At 37.7% G+C, this 20,729-nt stretch overlaps 1 protein-coding gene across 3 annotated transcripts in view; it reads left to right on the top strand.

The window, feature by feature from the left end:
• Nucleotides 1–20,729, top strand: part of MIA2 (MIA SH3 domain ER export factor 2) — a gene marked incomplete at its 5' end in the record, with an annotated part of 115,047 nt that overhangs the window by 18,549 nt on the left and 75,769 nt on the right. The window contains 3 exons of one of the 3 annotated variants that reach the window (XM_081291704.1): nt 1,122–1,337; nt 1,438–1,538; nt 16,798–16,926. In XM_081291704.1, the coding sequence (XP_081147830.1) occupies nt 1,122–1,337; nt 1,438–1,538; nt 16,798–16,926 (446 nt within the window). Of the gene's footprint in view, nt 1–1,121; nt 1,338–1,437; nt 1,539–10,632; nt 10,784–12,374; nt 12,815–16,797; nt 16,927–20,729 lie in introns of those variants that run through there. The other 2 variants (XM_081291706.1, XM_081291705.1) reach the window with 2 other exon arrangements.

Genomic DNA, 20,729 nt, shown 5'->3' with positions numbered 1-20,729 from the left:
TCTCTCTCTCTCCTCTCTCACTCTCTCTTAAAAAAAAAAACATAAAGTAGCTGTAGATACTATAAATAATTTTGGTCATTTTGATTCTTTAACAGCTAAAATAAGAAAAAATATTTCTCATTGATTTTCTTGAAAGGCAGAAATATGTATTTTTGCAATGGTATCTAGATATTATACCTTCTTGGATGATAAATGTATCTAACAGGAATGAAATCCTAAGGGGACTATGTATTATCTTATTCTTAACCATAAGCTTATATGGTTCCACAGAGTGTTTGTTGACAGTTATGTTAGTTTTAGGTTTTTTTTTTTAAACATACTTTTTAGGATTAAAGGCAATGTAGAAGATAGAATTGCATATAGTTTTTGTGATTCTTCCTTGGACAAGGAATAAAGGAAAGACTGTACGGTAGATTGAATAAAGGTGCCTCAAATGTGTCAAAGTTTTAACCTCCAGGCCCTGTGACTTTGGAGATGTTCCTAAGGATCTGGGATGGAGAGATTATATTTTATGGGCCCCAAATAATCACAAGAACGAGGCAGGAGGGTCAAAATAAGAGAGACAGATTAGAGGATGGATTCTGCTGGCTTTGAAAGTGAATGGTGGGCTGGGGATGTGGCTCAAGCGGTAGCGCGCTTGCCTGGCATGCGTGCGGCCCGGGTTCGATCCTCAGCACCACGTACCAACAAAGATGTTGTGTCCGCCGAGAACTAAGAAATAAATATTAAAAATTCTCTCTCAAAAAAAAAAAAAAAAAAAAAAGAAAGTGAATGGTGCTGTGAATGAAGGAATGCTGGAGGCTTCTAGAAGACAGAAAAGGCAAGGAAAATGATTCTCTTTTAGAGCTTCTGGAAGAATGCAGCCCTGCCAATACCTTCTGACCTCTTGTACTCTGAGAGAGAAAATTTGTATTACTTAAGCCACCAAGTTTGTGATAGTTTGTTATATCAGCAACAGGCATTAATATACAGACTACAAATTTATGTTTTAATGCATTATTTATCAAACAAATTGTCACAATGATCACAAAGTTTCAAAGAATGACCTCCTAGAAGATAAAAGGGAAGCCCACAACAATGTAGGTATTTCTAAAAAGACATTTCTTTGTATTTGTTTGTAGATATGATCGCTCAAATAAAGTTACCTATGAAAATTCATGAAGAAGTATTTTTTGAAACCTCATCTTCTAAAAATGATGAAAAATCAAAACCATCAGTGGACTTTGAAGGGTCTGCTCAGGTGGAAATAGACAGATCCATGGAAAATCCCCTGTTAAACAGCCAGATGGTTTTAACTGATTGCTCTTTGTCTTCTCAAAATTACATTTCTCTAAATGGTAAGAAACAGGTTATTGTTTTCTAATTTCTCAGTTAAGGAACAAATTAGGATCAGCAGTTATATGTCAAATATTAATATTTTTATTTATAACTCCACAGAAAATGCTACTGAGTTTCAGATTCTGAAATACATATTTCAAATTAATGTTTATGAGTTCGTGAATTCTGCACTTTCACTGGTTATAATTCTTACAGAAAGGGTAAGTTGGCCTTTTAAATCTTTCAAAATAATTTAATCTATTTTACTAAATATTTAGAGCAGCTCCAAAATGTTTTTTCAATCTTTCTTTTTACAAATTAATTTATTTTAATTAGGTAAAATGACAGCAGAATGCATTTTGATTTATTATACACAATTGCAGCACAACTCTTCATTTCTCTGGTTGTACACATTGTAGTGTCACAGCATAAGTCCAGTCACACATGTACCTAGGGAAATGATGTCCATCTCATTCCACCATCTTTCCTGCCCCCATGTTCCATCCCTTCCCTCGCTCTCCTTTGCCCAAAGTTCCTCCATTCTTCCCATGTCCTCCTCCCATTCTGTATCAGCATCTACTTATCAGAGAGAACATTTGACCTTTGGTTGTTGGGATTGACTTACTTCATTTAGCATGATATTCTCCAACTCCATCCATTTACCTGCAAATGCCATAATTATTTGATTGTTTTAATGCTGAGTAATATTCCATTGTGTGTGTGCATGTATGTGTGTGTATATACATACATATATATATATGTATGTATGTGTATGTATATACATAGATCTATCTATCTATCTATCTATCTATCTATCTATCTATCTATCTTTCTCACAGTTTCTTTATCCATTCATCTATTGAAGGGCATTTAGGTTGCTTCCACAGTTTAGCTATGGTAAATTGAGTTGTTATGAACATTAATGTGGCTGTGTTACTATAGTATGCTGATTTTAAGTCCTTTGGATATAGACCAAGGAGTGGGATAGCTGGGTCAAATGGTGGTTCCATTCCAAGTTTTCTATGGAATCTCTATACTGCTTTCCAGAGTGGTTGCACCAATTTGCAGTCCAACCAGCAATGTATGAGTATGCCTTTCCCTCACATCCTCACCAACATTTATTGTCATCTGTATTCTTGATAACTGCCATTCTGATTGGTGTGAGATGAAATCTTAGAGTAGTTTTGATTTGCATTTCTCTAATTACTCTTATGCTCGAATTTGGGGACCCCCCAAAAGACCACCAGAGACCAAGATCGATGTAAATGGCAAAGAGGTGTTTATTGCGAGCTAGCTCGGTCCTCTGCGTGCACACACAGCAACTGGTGACGCTGAGAGGTCCGGAGCCCAGGGTTTGCAGCAGTTTTATACTCTCTTTGGGGAAGGCAGGGACTTCACATACATCATAGCATCTCTTAGCAAATCATCACACACCACGGGAAAATCAAATAACAACTCTAAAACATGATTAGCACATTCACTGGTGGGAACAAGTTGGGTAGAGGTGATTGGTTACAACAAGAGGGGGATTTATTTGAACTGATTGGTTTAAGCCAAGAGGGGTGTACAGTGCTGAACTACATGGTTTCCCAACACCTTATCAACCACCATAAACTACTGGGAGGGTCATCTGGTATCCCAGGTATGCTGATTGGTGGCTGCTAGAGGGTTGCTATGGATCCCCACCTAGCCTGACTGAGACAGGGACACCTGGCACAGCAGATCTCTCCTGTTATTTGTAGATAAACAACTTAGCAGGGTGGGAATATGCCTAGGAGTGCTCTGTGGGTTTTTCCAAGGACAAAGGTGATGTCCCTTCCTTGGACAGGCTTTGCTCTGAGGTAGAGGCTGGTTTTTCAGTACTAGAAATGTTGAACATTTTTTCATATATTTGTTGATAGAATGCATATCTTCATCTGATAAGTTTCTATTCATCTCCTTGACCCATTTATTGATTTGGTTTTTTTTTTTTTGGTGTTAAGTTTTTTGGATTCTTTATATATCATGGAGATTAGTGCTCTATGTGACTTGTGTGTGGCAAAAATTTGCTCCCCAAATGTAGGCTCTCTGTGCATTTTTTTTTTTCTGAGAAGAAGCTTTTTAATTTGAGTACATCCCATTTATCAATTCTTGATTTTTTTTTCTTGTGCTTTAGGAGTCTTGTTAAGGGAGTTGGGGCCTAATCTGACGTGATGAAGATTTGGGCCTACTTTTTCCTATATTAGGTGCAGGGTCTCCTAGGTCCTTGATCCACTTTGAGTTGAGTTTTGTGCATGATGATGTTACCACTGTTGACTGGTGTCGAGTCCTTGCTTCCCCAGTGTTGAAGTATAACACCAGAGAAGCACGCCGAGGCAAGTTTAGAGTGGAAATAGAAGTTTATTAAAGGATAGCAGAAAAGACTTCTCCAGGAGGAAGAAGAGGACCCAAGAGGTGGAATCTGTGGAAGTGTGGTTGTTTCCCTTGTTTCCCCTTTTTATAGTTCTTTTAGTGATGGAATGTAGGTGGGAAGGCCTGAGGGGTGGGACACAGGTGGGCCAAAGAAGTAATCTGGGCTGGAAGGACTTCATTAACACTTCTTCGGGATGGGCTATCTTCAAATCTGCTGGGGCTGTTCATTAACATTTTTTTGGGATGGACTTTGGGGCTAGGGCTTTTCTCGGGACTTCGTTAACATTCCATGAGTTGTCCTGAATTTCTCAGAATTCATTCTCAGCATGCCCTCCATTTTAGATTTCACTTGATATTAGACCTGATTTAGCTAACTACACTGACTACCTAATTTTAAATCTGGCTTCATTCCCCCATCTAATTTTGGGAACTCCTTACTACTGTAAGGAAAGGGGGCGAAGATCATTCTGGCTTCTTCAAGCTGAAAAGGGGAGGATGTTGGGAAAGCAGTTTGGAGTCCCCCTTTAAAAATCGGGTCTATCGAGTGGTCCATGATAGAAGTCTGATTGAGAAGTAATAGGCTGGAGGGCCATTTGAGTGGATGGGTGGTCTATAAAAGAAACAAGAATTCATTAGTACTGGAACCAGATCGATGCAGCGATAAATGCCACAGTACAGGAATATGCCAATGAGTATGATGATAAAGACAGAGACTAACAATGTTTTCCACCAAGAAGTACTGAAAAACCAGCCTCTACCTCAGAGCAAAGCCTGTCCAAGGAAGGGACATCACCTTTGTCCTTGGAAAAACCCACAGAGCACTCCTAGGCACATTCCCACCCTGCTAAGTTGTTTATCTACAAATAACAGGAGAGATCTGCTGTGCCAGGTGTCCCTGTCTCAGTCAGGCTAGGTGGGGATCCATAGCAACCCTCTAGCAGCCACCAATCAGCATGAGACAGGGAAATACCTGGGATGCCAGATGACCCTCCCAGTAGTTTATGGTGGTTGATAAGGTGTTGGGAAACCATGTAGTTCAGCACTGTACACCCCTCTTGGCTTAAACCAATAAGTTCAAATGAATACCCCTTTTGTACTGACCAATCACCTCTACCCAACTTGTTCCCGCAAGTGAATGTGCTAATCATGTTTTAGAGTTGTTATTTGATTTTCCCGCGGTGTGTGGGTGTGTGATGATTTGCTAAGAGATGCTATGATGTATGTGAAGTCCCTGCCTTCTCCAAAGAATGTATAAAACTGCTGCAAACCTTGAGCTTGGGGCCTCTCAGCGTCACCAGTTGCTGTGTGTGCACGCGGAGGACCGAGCTAGCTCGCAATTGCTGCTTACATCGATCTTGGTCTCTTGTGGTCTTTTGGGGGTCCCGAATTTGAGCATAATAGTACCAGAGAACCAGGAGCTAAGATATTGTTCCCATGACAAAGTTGGTGAGGACATGGCTTCTATCTGAGCATGTCAGTCTTTAAGGATATTTGTCACATTGCCAGAATTGTCAGGGATGTAAACACAACATTTAACTTTTAGGGTTACAGATGTCCTTCCCCTTGAGATACAGTTTAATAATTTAATGTCATCTGATCTTGCAAAATCCTTTTACTAGTATGACCTCTGTGTCTAATAGAGAAATCTTTAATTCTGTTACTTAGGGCTGGATAACCATTCTAGCAAACACTAAGCCTACCTGTGTAGGTTAGAAATAGCTCTACTCTGGCAGTTCCTTTTGATAGTTATCAGGCATTCCTGCCTAAGAATCTCTTTTGTAGCCTGCAGTTTACTTATGCATGCCAGGGGAGAGTGCTACTTCAGGAGCCACATCTCCAGCCCCTCATTAACACTTCTTTGGAATGGGCTGTCTTCAAATCTGCTGCGGCTGTTCATTAACATTTCTTTTGGGATTAACATTTTTTGGTGCCTTTATCCAGTATGAGATATCAGATATCTGTATTTATGTGGGTATGACTCTGTGTCTTCTATTATGTACCATTGGTCTACATGTCTATTTTGGTGCCAATACCATGCCATTTTTGTTACTATAGCTTTGTAGTATAGTTTAAGGTCTGGTATTATGATGCCTCCTGCTTCACTCTTCTTGCTAAGGATTGCTTTGTCTATTCTGGGTCTCTTATTTTTCCAAATGAATTTCATGGTTGCTTTTTCTATTTCTATAAGGAATGACATTGGGATTTTAATTGGAATTGCATTGAATCTGTATAGCACTTTGCATAGTATGGCCATTTTGATAATATTAATTTTGCCTATCCAAGAGTATGGGAGATTTTTCCATTTGTACGGTCTTCTTCAAAATCTTTCTTTAGTGTTCTGCAGTTTTCATTATAGAGGTCTTTCACCTTTTTTGTTAAGTTGATTCCCCAATTTTTAAAATAATTTTTAGTGTTGATGGACCTTTATTTTATTCATTTATTTATATGTGGTGCTGAGAATTGAGGCAAGCGCTCTACCACTGAGCCATAATCCCAGCCCCCAATTTTTTTTTTTTAGGCTATTGTGAATGGGGTAGTTTTCAGAGGATATCTCTTTCAGAGGATTCATCCACAAATGTATAGAAATGCATTTGATTTATAGGTATTGATTTTATATCCTGCCTACTTTGCTGAATTCATTAATTTTAGAAGTTTTCTGGTGGAGTTTTTTGGATCCTCTAAGTATAGAATCGTGTTGACAGCAAATAATGATAGTTTGAGTTCTTCTTTCCCCATTTGTATCCCTTTAATATCCTTCATCTGTCTAATTGCTCTGTCTAGAGTTTCAAGGATTATGTTGAATTAAAGTGGTGAAAGAGGATTTCCTGTATTGTTTCAGTTTTTAGAGGGAATGCTTCCAATTTTTCTTCATTTAGAATGATGTTGGCCTTGGGTTTAGCATAGATAGCTTTTACAATGTTGAGGTATGTTCCTACTATCCCTAGTTTTTCTAGTGTTTTGCACATGAAAGGGTGCTATATTTTGTCAAATGCTTTCTCTGCATCAATTGATATAATTATTTGATTCTTATCTTTAAGTCTACTGATGTGTTGAATTACATCTATTGATTTCTGTATATTGAACCAAACTTGCATCCCTGGAATGAATCCCACTTGATCATGGTGCACTATTTTTTAAAATATGTTTTTGTATGCAATTTGCCAGAATTTTATTGATATTTTTTGTGTCAATGTTCATCAGGGATATTGGTCTGAAATTTTCTTTCCTTGATGTGTCTCTGCCAGGTTTTGGTATCAGGATGAATGAGTTTGGAAGTGTTCCTTCCTTTTCTATTTCATGGAATAATTTGAAGAGTATTGGTATTAGTTCTTCCTTGTAGGTCTTGTAGAACTCATCTATGAATCCTTCTGGTCCTGGGCTTTTCTTGGTTGGTAGGCTTTTGATGGCATCTTCTATTTCTTTGCTTGAAATTGATCTGTTTAAATTGCATATATCCTCTTGATTCAGTTTGGGTTGATCATATGCCTTTAGACATTTGTCAGTGTCTTCGAGGTTTTCTATTTTACTGGGTATAAATTTTTAAAATAGTTTCTGTCTTCTGTATTTCAATCATGTCTGTTGTGATATTTCCTTTTTCATCACAAATTTTAGTAATTTGAATTTTATACCTCCTTCTTTTCATTAGAGTGGCTAAAGATTTGTAAATTTTATTTATTTTTTCAAAGAACCAGCTTTATATTTTGTTAATATTTTGAACTGTTTCTTTAGTTTCAATTTGAAATATGTTTTAGTGAATCTTTCTTATATAAACTTTATATAATGTCTATTTTTCCATAAAATATTACATGTAAGAGTCCTGTTTATTTAACGGTTTTGTTGCAAAGATGCTGTTAAGGATTTTTAAAAACCATTTCTTAAGCTTTGCTGATCTTGACTTTTTTTCCTCCCTTTCTATTTTTCAAATTATGGGAAATTACACTAAATGAGTTAAATCAGAAACAGTACAAACTAAAAATAATTTTAAGCACATTATTATTATCCAAATGATAGTTGTGACCTCCAAATGTTATAAAATGAGAGTATAAAAGCAACTAATACCTTAAAATTTCACCAACCTGTAACTAATATCTCAAATTCTGTTCCCTTTTTTATTTATTACAAATCTTAGTATTGCATATAATTTAGGAAGCATTTTTATCATCTCATTTATAAGAAGAAATTTAACAGTGGTTGTGTTCAAAGAATTCATTCTAGTTAGAGGACACAGATAAGGAAAGCAATAATACAGTGTTGTAATAGCCATAGTGTGCTATCTAATTATCTTCCTACCTGCCTACCTACCTAGTAGATTGATAGGGATTAGTAGGTAGAGAAGGTAGGAAGGAGGAGACTAGGAAGGTATCTCAGAATCGATCATTTGAGCTGATCTTGAATGAAGAGTAGAGTTAGCCAAATTTAAAGGATGGGCATTCTAGGTTGAGAAGGAGTATTATTTGGGGAGTGGGGATTGAATTCAGCGGCACTGGACTACTGAGCCACTTCCCTAGCCCTATTTTAAATTTTATTTAGAGTCTATTCTCAATGAATTGCTTAGTGCCTCACTTTTTGTTGGGGCCAGCTTTGAACAATCTTCGTGCCTCAGCCTCTGGAGCCGCTGGGGATTACAGGCGTGTGCCACCACACCCAGCTGAGAAGGAGTATTTTTAAAAGTTCAGAAGTGAGAGAGAACATGGCTCCCACTATCCACCAATCCCTCTCCAATACTCTGGGGACTGGACTCAGGAATGCCTTATCACCTAGCTATATCCTCAGCCCTTATTATTTTTTTATTTTTGAGATAGGGTCTTGCTAAATTGCCAAGGTTGGCCTGAAATTTATGATCCTTCTGCTTCAGTCTCCTGAGTAGCTGAGATTATGGTGTGCACCACAAGCTGAGCATGACAATTTTGAGAACTATAAGCAATGCAGTCTGATTGAGCATAGGGTGAGGCTGAAAATTTATATAGGGATAAAGTCAAGAGTACTTAAAAAAATTTTTTTTAAAAACAGTATCCTGGATTAAAGTCAGGAGTTACTGAACTATGTCCCCAGGCTTTTTTATTTTCTGAGACAGGGTCTTGCTAAATTGCCCAGGCTATCCTTGAACTTTCTATTTTCCTGCCTCACCCTCCTGAATAACTGGGATTATAGGCATGAACCATCACAATGAGCTCAAAAATAGCTTTCTGGGCTGGGGTTGTGGCTCAAGCGGTAGCGTGCTTGCCTGGCATGCGTGTGGCCTGGGTTCGATCCTCAGCACCAAATGCAAAACAAAGATGTTGTGTCCGCGGAGAACTAAAAAATAAATATAAAATTCTCTCTCTCTCTTCTCTCTCTTTAAAAAAAAAAAAGCTTTACATGTTATAACAGAAATTAAATTCTATCCCCGTTTTTTAAAAATTTTTTAATTATTTATTTATTTATTTTAAAATTATTTTTTAGGTGTAGATGGACACAACACAATGCCTTTATTTTTATGTGGTGCTGAGGATCAAACCCGGGTCCCGCCCATGCTAGGTGAGCGCTCTATCGCTGAGCCACAATCCCAGCCCCTGTTTTTTATTTTTTAAATCCCAATTTGTAATGCTGGCAAATATTTGAAGAAAGAAAACAACATACAAGTCAGACTAAATATTCTGTGAATTGTATTTGACTCACTAGCCACATTTTTATACCGTGGCCTGTTCTTATACAGCAATAAAGCTCAAGCAGTACTGCTTACTTATGTAGATATGTACTCTTCCTACATTTATTTCAACTGTTTGGCTTCCATATGGCTTTACGTTTATAATATTTTTTTTTCCTTTTTTTAAATATTTTTTTAAGAGAGAGAATTTTTTTTTTTTTTAATATCTATTTTTTAGTTCTCAGTGGACACAACATCTTTGACAGTATGTGGTGCTAAGGATCCAACCCAGGCCAGCGCTAAGGCTTGAGCCACATTCCCAGCCCTAAGTTTATAATCTTTACACTAAATCTACTGAAGAGTTCCTGTCAGATCTAGAAATCTAACAATCTGAATGCATCTATTAAGCAACCATAATATAGATTTGAATAGCTGCAATAAGTGGAAAATTTGAGTTATTTTACAGTTAAATTTAAGTGAAAGGGTTCTTTTCTTCTTGCCTAAATGTTTACACAATTGTTTTAATTTGCTGGTAGTTTCAGGTAGATTTTGTATAGAACATACTTTCTTTGTATTGTTCAGGTAATAGCAATAAACACTACTTTTTACCTTTATTTTATAAATGAGGAACCTATGAGAGTTCTAACATTTATGTACTCCTAAATAACAATCTTCATTTATAGTTAAAAGAAACAATGGAAATGACCTAGCTCTTATTCAACAGGTAGCTTCTGATTCACTCTTCTTAGAAAAACTCTTACATCACTAGTACAGAGAATGACAAGGTGGATCAACAATTTTGTTTGATTTTCTTCCAAAGGCCTAGATCTTATGTCCTGTGACACTGCCTGTTTAATTAAGAGGGAGTAACTAGCACTTACAGCATTGTCAGGGCCGCTCATCAGGGGAAAGGGTTTCCAAATTTGTGGAGGAAGTTACTGGTAAGTATGTTTCCAGTGGTTTTGGATACTTCCTAGTAGGTGTTACACACATTAAATATTTGTTGCCCATTTCCTTTAATGCAGGTCATATATAAGCCCATAGCTACTTATGGAGAACAATTTTTGAATATCTTTTACAGGATAGAAAATATATACCCTTCATAAATAGACTATAGAATTTAGTTCTTAGTAAAATTAGAATTTTTCTTTCAAATTGTAGGTTTTAAGATGGTAATAATATGTGTGATATTTAAGGAAAAAAAAGTTTATGCTGTGAGGTCCATTAAATTGAATTACAGGTTGGTAGTCACAACTCCACCTATAGCACCCCTTTATCACACAAGTGTCAAAACAGGATCGGTCAGTGTGGAAACAGAAGGGTACAGGATGTATTAGAATCTGAAATCTTTCTCCAGGATATGAGGTGCTTAGAAGAACTTTATTTACATCTAAGGTTATCTTAACATGAGCCATTTAAGGAATGGAATTGAATGATCTTGAGGAAGAGGTAAGTTAAACATACAGAAAAGAAATTGGGTTTGGAATTCTGTACTGAGTTTGCTAAGATTTACGTGTTTTTGCTATGGAAGAAGATTAGATTTTTTTTTCTATTTTTTAGAATTTTACTTACTCTTTTGTCCCTAGTCTGTTTTTACTATTTGGAATGGTTAATTATTGAAAATTGGAAATGGGCACAGACTAATTTAGGGAGCACAAAGGGATTATTATTATTATTGATAAATCCTTAAAGTTGGAAATGTTCTGGAGTCTCTGAAAATGTCCAGACTCATTAAAGAATTTTAATGGAGTAATACAAAGTTCTAATTGAGAAATACATTGTTCTAAGAGTCTTTGAAATTCTGAAGATAAATTTATATGATGTTTCTGTTCTGACTAGCTACTCACATAATTTAATTTCAATACACACTACACAACATGTATGGAAGGTTTGTAACACCTTAAAAATAATTATTAAGCAATATTTCTGCTACTCTCTGATACTAGAAGTTCTTGAAACTCACCAGGATGATGTGGGAAAGGAGAGAAAGAGCAATTTGAGTTCTGGAAAACTAGGTCACATTTTAGTTCTTGAAAATCACATTCAGTTAACTTTGACTTTTTTTTTTTTTTTAATTTCTACAAGAGCTTACACTGGGAAATTTTACTAAGGTTCTAAGATTTTGTTCATCTATTGTGTTTTCTTGGGAGATTTGTTCAGGTAGAAGTATCTGCTCCTTTTTCAGTTGCTTCCCTGCAGACTTGAGTTAGGCAGAATTTGATGAGATTATACTGGTATGGAGACCTATGTATTAGGAATGGGTCATCCTTTACACCTATTAACCTAAATTGCCTACTACAGACAAATCCATCTCTGGGCACTTTATTCAACCTCCCTAAAAATAGGATCCTAAATTTAGAGGGCAAGTTGCTACTTTTAGCTCTTCTACTCAGATGAAAACAACATGTCTTGGGCCAAAGTCTACACGGGTTGGATTTAGTCAGATCCATCTGCCAGCGCCTAGATCACTGAGAGAAGTGACAAACCCCTGGCACCCTCCATAGGGCAAAGGAGAGCCTATAGATGTTTTCTTGTGTAGGAGAGGTTAAACCCAGACCAGACCACTGCTGACCCGAGACGCTTTCCTGCCCAAAGTCCAAAGTCCAGACACGGTTGGCAATGCACCCTGGCTGAGTACTGCAGGCCATTTTCTAACAGGAATGCAGGAGGCGGCGGGTTTCCTTGGGCCAGCTGGGTCCCCCGGGGTACGACGCCTTAAGGGCTTGTGTGGGGTGCAGATGGCTCTAGTGGAGGAGAGGGCTGGGGTTGGAGTTGGGGCTGGGGCTGGCTCCGGACCCTGGGTCGAGGGGGCGCGCCGCGCTCACGCCGGGCTGCGCCAAAAGCCTCTGAGAGAAGTTGCCGCCACAGCAACTGAAGCCAGAGCCCTGCCACAGCCCTGGTCTTCAGGCCTGTGCGGCCCGCACCCCAGCGCAGAGCCTGAGATCGAATCCCAGATCCTTTGACTTCCAAGGCCCTTGGCTTCCCCAGGTACAGCGCCGGTCCCTTTAAGAGCTAACTACCAGGACACGTCTACCAACATCGCGCGAGGAAGAAGGGGAAGTTTACCGCGGTCCGCGCCTCCCCGCCTCTCCGCGGCAGCCTGGCCGAAACCAAACTGAGGGGTGGGTGGCATGTCGAGGAGGCGCCGTGGGCTGGAGTGGGACGGGCTTGAACCTGCTCTGTTTCAGAATGCACGGCTTAGCGAAGGGGTCCAGGCTCCCCCCGCAGGCAGCATGAGTGCACGAGGCCTGTGGGATCCCGTGCCCGCGGCTCCCCCCGCAGCCGGCTCGCAGTGGTCTGCTCCGTCGCCGGGTGCAGGTTCGGGTTCCGGACCGAACGCCGAGTGTCCGCCGCCTCTTTTGGCGTGGCTGGGCAGGCCGTCGTTGCGGCGGCAACAGCCAAAGCAACCTTGGCGTGATGGAGGGGCCCAGGGGTGCCCCTCAGCGGTACTGGAGGCTGGTCCTAGAAGAAGTACGCAGGGTGAGTCGGCGCGATCGGGGTTTCGGGGTTACGTGGCCCTGGCGTAGCGGGGCCGCCGGGGAGCGCAGCCCCTGACTTTGGCGTTGGGGTTGGCGCCTCGCTTGTCAGGGGTTCTGAAGCCAGATCTATCCTGCCTCCGGCGGTAGTCAGGTCAGGGTGCTTGGAAGGGTTTTGTGTAGTAGCAGGGGACCCGGAGATCAGGAAGGTGACGAACGCATTCGCCCTGCTGGACTTTGCAAAGGGGTAGTTACCGTTAACCCCTACTCCCCAAATGAATTAGCTGTTCCGTTTTGTTATTTGTTTTGAAGAGGGATTATTGACACGTGATTCTTCCGACTGTGAGAACCTTGGGGAACGATCCTCTGAAATGAGTTTTATATTTAGTGATGAAACTTCTCGTTGTCTTGCGCGGGAGTTGGGATTCTAATTCTGCCGTCTTTCAATATAGAATGCCCGTTTGAGGTGCTTTGCCATAAAGCGAGATTGTTTTTTGCTTGTTTGTGTCTTAACGTAAAAGGTCTAGGCATAGTAAATTCTCAGTTAAAATTCACTTTTTTTTCAGGTTCACTTTGTAATCAGGTTGCAGAGATTTTTCTCCTTAAGTGTCCGTAAGTGTTTTTGTTGTCATGTTCAGGAGCATTTATGTCGCTCTGTTTCAAAAAAACTGCATTACGTTTTATATATGTATATATATTTTAGTTGTAGTTGGACACAATACCTTTATTTTTATTTATTTTTATGAGATGCTGAGGATCGAACCTAGGGCCTCACATGTGCTAGGCAAGCGCTCAACCCTGAGCTACAACCCCAGCCCCTTAAAAAAGACTTTTTAAAATCTTGAGGCAATTATGATTGTTTTCTTCCTATGTGAATTAAAAGTATTGTTGCCATGCTTTTCGTTCATTTATTCAACCTTAGTGTATCTAGCATACACTCATGAATGACAAGGTCAGCTCTGTGGAGGTTCTAAATGGACTAATACGAACTTCTGGTCCTTAGAAACATGCTGTCTGTTAAAGGAGAGAAGACAAAGAAATTAGTCCAAAGTAGAAACTGATGAAGTGCTTACTGAAGTGTACATACAAAGTGAGGGGTGGGAAAGATAACATTTTCTTAATTGGTTAGTAAAGTCTTTCCAGGCTGTGCAAATAGTTAAGTAGAGGAGGCATAAAACAGCCAGGTGTGTGCAGAGAAGTAGGACCTGTATTACTTAGAGTATAAAGTGGACTCAGGGCATGATGTGCAATGATGCTTACTGGAAATAAGTAGGTTCCAAGTGCTACTGTAAGGTGCTGGAGAGCTGTTGAGGGCTTTTCAGTGTTTCGACTTTACATAGCTTCCTGATAGTAGCATGTAGGTTAGATGTCAGTGAAACAAAACTCAAAACAGGCTTTAAGGGAGAAGTGACAATGGTAGGGATAAGAGATACAGGGTACTGAATGTGGAGATATTTAGAAGCTAAAAGTTAAAATGTTTATGGATTATATGGTTACTGATTAGATTTGATTAGATGGAAAGAGAGAAGAAACCTAAAATGACTCCTAGGTTTTTGGCTATGGCAGTTTAACTCATTTACTAAGATGGGGTTTATAAGGAAGTTGTGGAGGAGAGATAATTTTCAGATTGTACATATTTCTTTCTTCACTAAAGACAACAATAATCAATACTTTTTTTTTTTTTTAACAAGACTCCAATGGAGAGAGACATGGAGAGAGGCTGTCAGGTTCTGCAGGATTTTCTTCTCTGATGATCATATCCCCCCCCCCCCCCCCCCCAGGGATTGAACTCAGTGGTACTTAACCAGTGAGCCACATCCCTATCCCTTTTTATGTTTTATTTTGAGACAGGGTCTTGCTAAGTTGCTCAGTGCCTCCCTAATTTGCAGAGGCTGGCTTTGAACTCAAAATCCTCCTGCCTCAGTTTCCCAAGTCACTGGGATTACAGGTGTGTACCACCACACTCGGCCATCCATATGATTTTTTTTTTTTTTTTTTTTTTTTGCTAAATGACACAACTTTTACCACACTGGCCTGGGTGTTAGGAAGTCACAACATTGCTTTGATTTTAATTTTCTTTCTAGTTTTTTTAAAGCATTATTTTTTGGGAAGTGGGAGGTACTGGGGATTTAACCCAGGGACAATTTACCATTGAGCTACATCCTTTTTATTTTTTATCTTGAGACAGAGTCTCACTAAGTTGCTTAGAGCCTTGCTAAATCACCGAGGCTGGCTTGAACTTGTGATCCTCTTGCCTCAGCTTCCTGAGTTGATGGGATTATAGACATGTCATGGCACATTTGACTTTGAGCCACTGTTAAACTGTATTCCACAGAGGCTACATCTTTTTACATCCCCATGAGCAGTTTGAGTTCCAATTTTCTGTACTCTTAACATTTTTATGTGTGTGTGTTTAAATAGCTACTCTGGGGAGTATACAGTGGTATCTTGTGGCTTTGATGTGCATTCCCTAATAAATAATGACATTGAACATCTTTACATGTGCTTATTGGCTATTTGTATATATTTTCTTTGGAGAAATATCTATCTTTAGTCTATTTAAACAAATGATTTGTGTTTTTATTAAGTCATAAGAGTTCTTTTAAAGTTTTTTTTATTTTTAAAATTCTTTTTTAGTCATACATGACAGCAGAATGTATTTTGACATATAATACATACATGGAAGAGTTCTTTATTTATTTAGGTACTAGTCCCTTCTCAGATACATGATTTGCAAATATTTTCTCTTATTCTGTGTATTGTCTTTTCTTGATGGTATTCTTTGAAGCACTACAATTTTAAATTTTGATTAAGTTCAACTTGTTTATTTTTTCTTTGATTGCTTGTGTTTTGGTGTCATATCTAAGAAACCATTGCTTAAAACAAGTCACAAAGATTAACACCTATGCTTCCTTCGAAGAGTTTTAGCTTTCACATTAAGATCTTTGATCCATTTTGAATTAATTTTTTATGTATAAAGTCTGAGTCCAGATTCATTCCTTAGCATTTGAATATTGATTTATCCTAGTATGATTTGTTGAAAGGACTGTTCTTTCCACATTGATTTGTTTTGATATTGCTATTGAAAATAATTGGCTGTGAATTTAAGGGTTTATTTCTGTACTCTAATTTCTGTTCCTTTGGTCTATGTATTACATAGTTATGTTATTATATTGTCTTTTAAAATTTTTCTGACATCATCTTAATTATTATAGTTTTGTAATACATTTTTGGAGTAGGGAAGTATGAGTCTGCCAATATTATTTTTCTTTATCAGTATTATTTTGGATGTTCAGGGTTTCTTGCATTGCTAAATGAATTTTATGATCAGCTGGTCCATTTCTGCAAAAAAAAGGATGTTGGAGTTTTCATAGGGATTGCTTTGAATCTGTAAATCACTTTGGGAAGTATTGCTGTCTTTGACATAAAGTCTTCCAGTCCACAGACAGAGGGTATTTTTCCATTATTTAGATCTCAGTTTCTTTCAACAATGCTTTGTAGTTTTCAATGCGAGCTTCTTTTGTTGAATTTAGTTCTAATATCTTATTATTTTGGATGCTACTGAAAATAAAGTGCTTTTTTAAACTTGCTTGTTCAGTTTGTGGAATCCAGCGTATTCACCAGGTAAAACCTAAGCTGGATGAAATGAGGGAAGGAACATCTGAATCTGAGTCATTCAACTTCTTTCTTTGCCTTTCCAGCTGCTATTTCTCATCCTTGAAAGGTCTGAGGCATTTCTGTTGCACTCCAGTTTGAAAATCTTTGTATCTCACTATGATGCTTTTCTTCATCACTTGGTGATAATGGTTGAAAGTTGCCAGAGAAATGTTTTTGGATATCTTCTGTTTGGTGTTACTCTGGCAGCCCATTTTGTGAAAAGGATATTAATAGAGTTGAACACATGCATTGGAACCTATATTCGTAATCAATAATTATTGTCAAAAATGCAGGTTTATGGACTTAATTTTTTTTTTTTTTGTCTTGAAGGTTGTGGAAGCATTGCCTGAAGATATGAGACCAGGCCCTAATCCTTATGGCCTTCCGTGGGAGTTGGTGATATGTGCAGCTATTGGATTTTTAGCTATTCTCTTGTTTTTGTGGAGAAGTTTTAAATCTGTAAGTAAGCAGTATATACTAAGAGAAAATGTTCATTCTGACTAGAGTCTGAACAAGTAGTATGAGAAACATTTGTTTTTTTAAGGAAACAGGCTGTAGTTTGGTGGTAACACATGTTAATGTGTGGCTAACAGAAACTATGTATTCAGAGGAACTTTTTTTTGTATACAAATTTTATTTTGTTTATTTAAAAAAAAACATTTATTTTTTTAGTTGTAGGTGGACACAATGCCTTTATTTTATTTTTATGTGGTGCTGAGGATCGAACCCAGTGCCTCACACATGCTAGGCAAGTCCTCTACCTCTGAGCCACAACCCCAGCCTCATGTATAAAAATTTTAAAGAATTTCTTTATAGAAGTATTATACACTAATATTAAACCCCTACCTTTATTTATTTATTCTTTTTCTCTCCCCACCTTCTCCAACATCTGTGAATGTATCACTTAACTTGGAATAAAAAACATTGTCGGGCTGGGGATGTGGCTCAAGTGGTAGCGTGCTTGCTTGGCATGCGTGTGGCCCGGGGTTCGATCCTCAACACCACATACAAACAAAGATGTTGTGTCCGCCGCAAACTGAAAAATAAATATTAAAATTTCTCTCTCTCTCTCTCTCTTTAAAAAACAAAAACAAAAACAAAACATTGTCATTTACATTTAGGTAATCCTCCCTCATTTCACTCCCCGCCTTTAAAAATTTTGGGGACATCATATTATATCCTTTAAAAGTATAGATTATAATTTTACTTGATATCATGCCATATGTCATCTTTTGAGCTTTGTTTTTGACCTTATGTTGTTAAGATACATCCATATTTTGAATGTTAAGATTCATCATACCATGCTGCATGCAGTGGTGCGTGCCTGTATTCCCAGCAACTCCAGAGTCTGAGGCAGGAGGATTGAAGTTCAAGGCCAGCCTCAGCAACTTAGTGAGACCCTGTCTCAAAATTCAAAGGGCTGGGGATGTAGCTCAGTGGTAAGTGCTCCTGGTTTCCATCCCCAGTACCAAAAAAAAAAAAAAAAAAAAAAAAAAAAAAAAAAAAAGATTCACTATTATTTACTATTTCTGTAGAATATCACATTATAAAAAATATAGTTTTGGGCTGGGGTTGTGGCTTAATGGTAGAGCGCTTGCCTAGCATGTGTGAGGCCCTGTGTGAGGCCCTGGGTTCGACCCTCAGCACCACATAAAAATAAAAAAAGGTATTGTGTACAACTACAACTAAAAAATAAATATTAAAAAAATATATACATATATATATTATAGTTTTATCTGTACTTTTATGGCCCTGGACATTTGGGTTATTTCCCAGGCTTTTTTCTATTATAAACAGTACTGCTGTGTTTATTATTAATTCACATCTCTTGTTGTATATTTGTAAGAGTTTTCTTGGGAATATATGTAAGTATGAGATTATTAGATTATAAAGCATATGGAAGTTTTACTTTTAAAAGATAATGTCAAATTCTTTTCTACATTATCTGTATTGCTTTATACTTCTCTCAGCGCTATATAAGAAACCCTACAGATCCATTTGGTCCATGTTCTCTCCAACACTTACTGTTGTAGTTCTTGATTTTTATCATTTGAGTGGCTATAAAATGGATCTTATCATGGCCTTGATTTGAATTTCCTCACGATCTCTCCCAGTACATTTATTAGCCGTATATATTTGTTGTTCTTGAAAATCTTTGTCTTTTGCCAAGATTTTTTTGAGTAGTTTGTTTTTTCCTATTTCATTATATAGTCGTCTTCTTTTTTTTTAAGTTTGTTTTTGGTTATTTACTCACATGTGCCTGTAACAAAGCAGGTATAACTGTTGTGTATCTTTATTTACTTATTTGTGGTGCTAGGGATTGAACCTAGGGCTTCTTGAATGTCAGGCAGACACTCTACTACTGAGCCACGTCCCCAGCCTTCATTATATATTTTTGTTGCTATCTTTATTATGTGTATTGCAAATGTCCCAGTATGAAATATCTTTTCCTTTTCTTTTAATTTTTTTATGATATACAGAAATTCTCACTTTTGAATGTGAAAAAATTCTCACATTCTCAGTTTTGCTTTTAATACTGAAATCCTTGATCTATCTTTTTTTTGTTTGTTTGTTTTGGGGGTACCGGGGATTGAACTCAGGGGCACTTGGCCACTGAGCCACATCCCTAGCCCTATTTTGTGATTTTTACTTAGAGACAGGATCTCACTGAGTTGCTTTGCACCTTGCTTTTGCTGAGGCTGAGGCTAGCTTTGAACTTGAAATCCTCCTGCATCAGCGTTCTGAGCTACTAGGATTACAGGCATACACCACTGCGCCTGGCCCTTGATCTGTCTTGAGTTATTTTTTTAGGTTAGGGATTCAGTATGTCTGGTTCCACATATTAAAATTCATGTATATGAGAATCTTTAATGCATTCTATTCCATTGAATATTGTTGAAAGTAGATGCATGTACACATTAGATTACGAATGTTAATTGACTGATTGTATTGTTCATGAATTACATTTTTTTGTTTTTCTTTGTTTCCTACATTAATCAAAAATGAAGAAAAGTGTACTGCATTCCATTGTTATGATGGATTTATCACGTTCTGTTTTTCTGTTCATTCTTGTTTTGCATATTTTGAGGATATTTTGTTAGGTGTATATATGTTTAGAATTACGTATCTTCTTGGTGAATTGAAACCTGGCAGTATCTAGTGACCTTCTATCACTCTAATGATACTTTTAAGACCTCTTATATCCAATGTTAAGAGAGCCATACTAACTTTGAGTGATAGTTGATATCTTTTCTCATCCTCATATTTTTCAGCCTTTCCATGGTCTCTATTTAATGTGTATTTTGTATATGTATATTAATATCTAATCTGGCAATCCTCTTTTTCACTGTTGAGTGTAGTCTATGTACACATATTATGATTATTGATTATGGATGCATTTGGAGTTTCTTCCAGTTTAATTTATTAATGTGTTCTACTTTTTGTATGTTTCTTTTAAATTCTTTTCACTTTGATAAGTAGATCTTTCTGCCTGGAAGACAAGAACCTCAGCACATTCTTATATCCAGGGTGTCCTTTTTTACTTTCCAATCTTTATCATGTTGATATAATCTATGTTTTTATCCTGGATTTATAAGCAGTCTCTCTCTCTCCCTCCCTCCCTCCCTCCCCATTTTTTGTTTTCAACTTTTTATTCACCTCTTTTCCATGATCAAGACAATGACAGATATTATAGTATATGATTACTGTTAATTGACATATTTTTTGCTGGGTCTTCTAGAAATAATTTTTGTCATCTTTGAACACTTGAAATTCAAGATGTGTTTTAATGTCTTTCTTTTTTTTTTTTTTTTCTGTTACTGGGGATTTAACCCAGGGGCAATTTACTACTGAGCTACATCCCCAGTCCTTTCTATTTATTATTTGGGACAGTATCTCACTAAGTTACTTAGGGCCTCACTAAGTTGCTGAGGCTGGTTTTGAACTCTCAATTCTCCTGCCTCAGCCTCTCAAGCTGCTGGGATTATAGGGCAGGCACCATTGTGCCCGGCCTGACTTCATATTTCTTAACTTCCATTTTTCTATTTTTTATGGGATTCTGTTACTTTACTTTTTTTTTAAATTGTAGGTGCAGAATACCTTTTTATTTATTTATTTATTCTTTATGTGGTACTGAGGATTGAACCCAGTGCTTCACATGTGTTAGGTGAGCACTCCATTACTGAGCTATAACCCCAGTCTTGGGATTTGGTTACCTTTTGAGAAGGTTCTTCAATCTGATGTTTCATTCCCTAATTTCTTCA

This window comes from Spermophilus citellus (genome assembly GCF_964194105.1).
Source record: "Spermophilus citellus genome assembly, chromosome: 4".
NCBI lineage: Eukaryota > Metazoa > Chordata > Mammalia > Rodentia > Sciuridae > Spermophilus > Spermophilus citellus.
The sequence above is the reverse complement of the archived record's forward strand: the minus strand, read 5'-3'. Positions and strand labels throughout refer to the sequence as shown.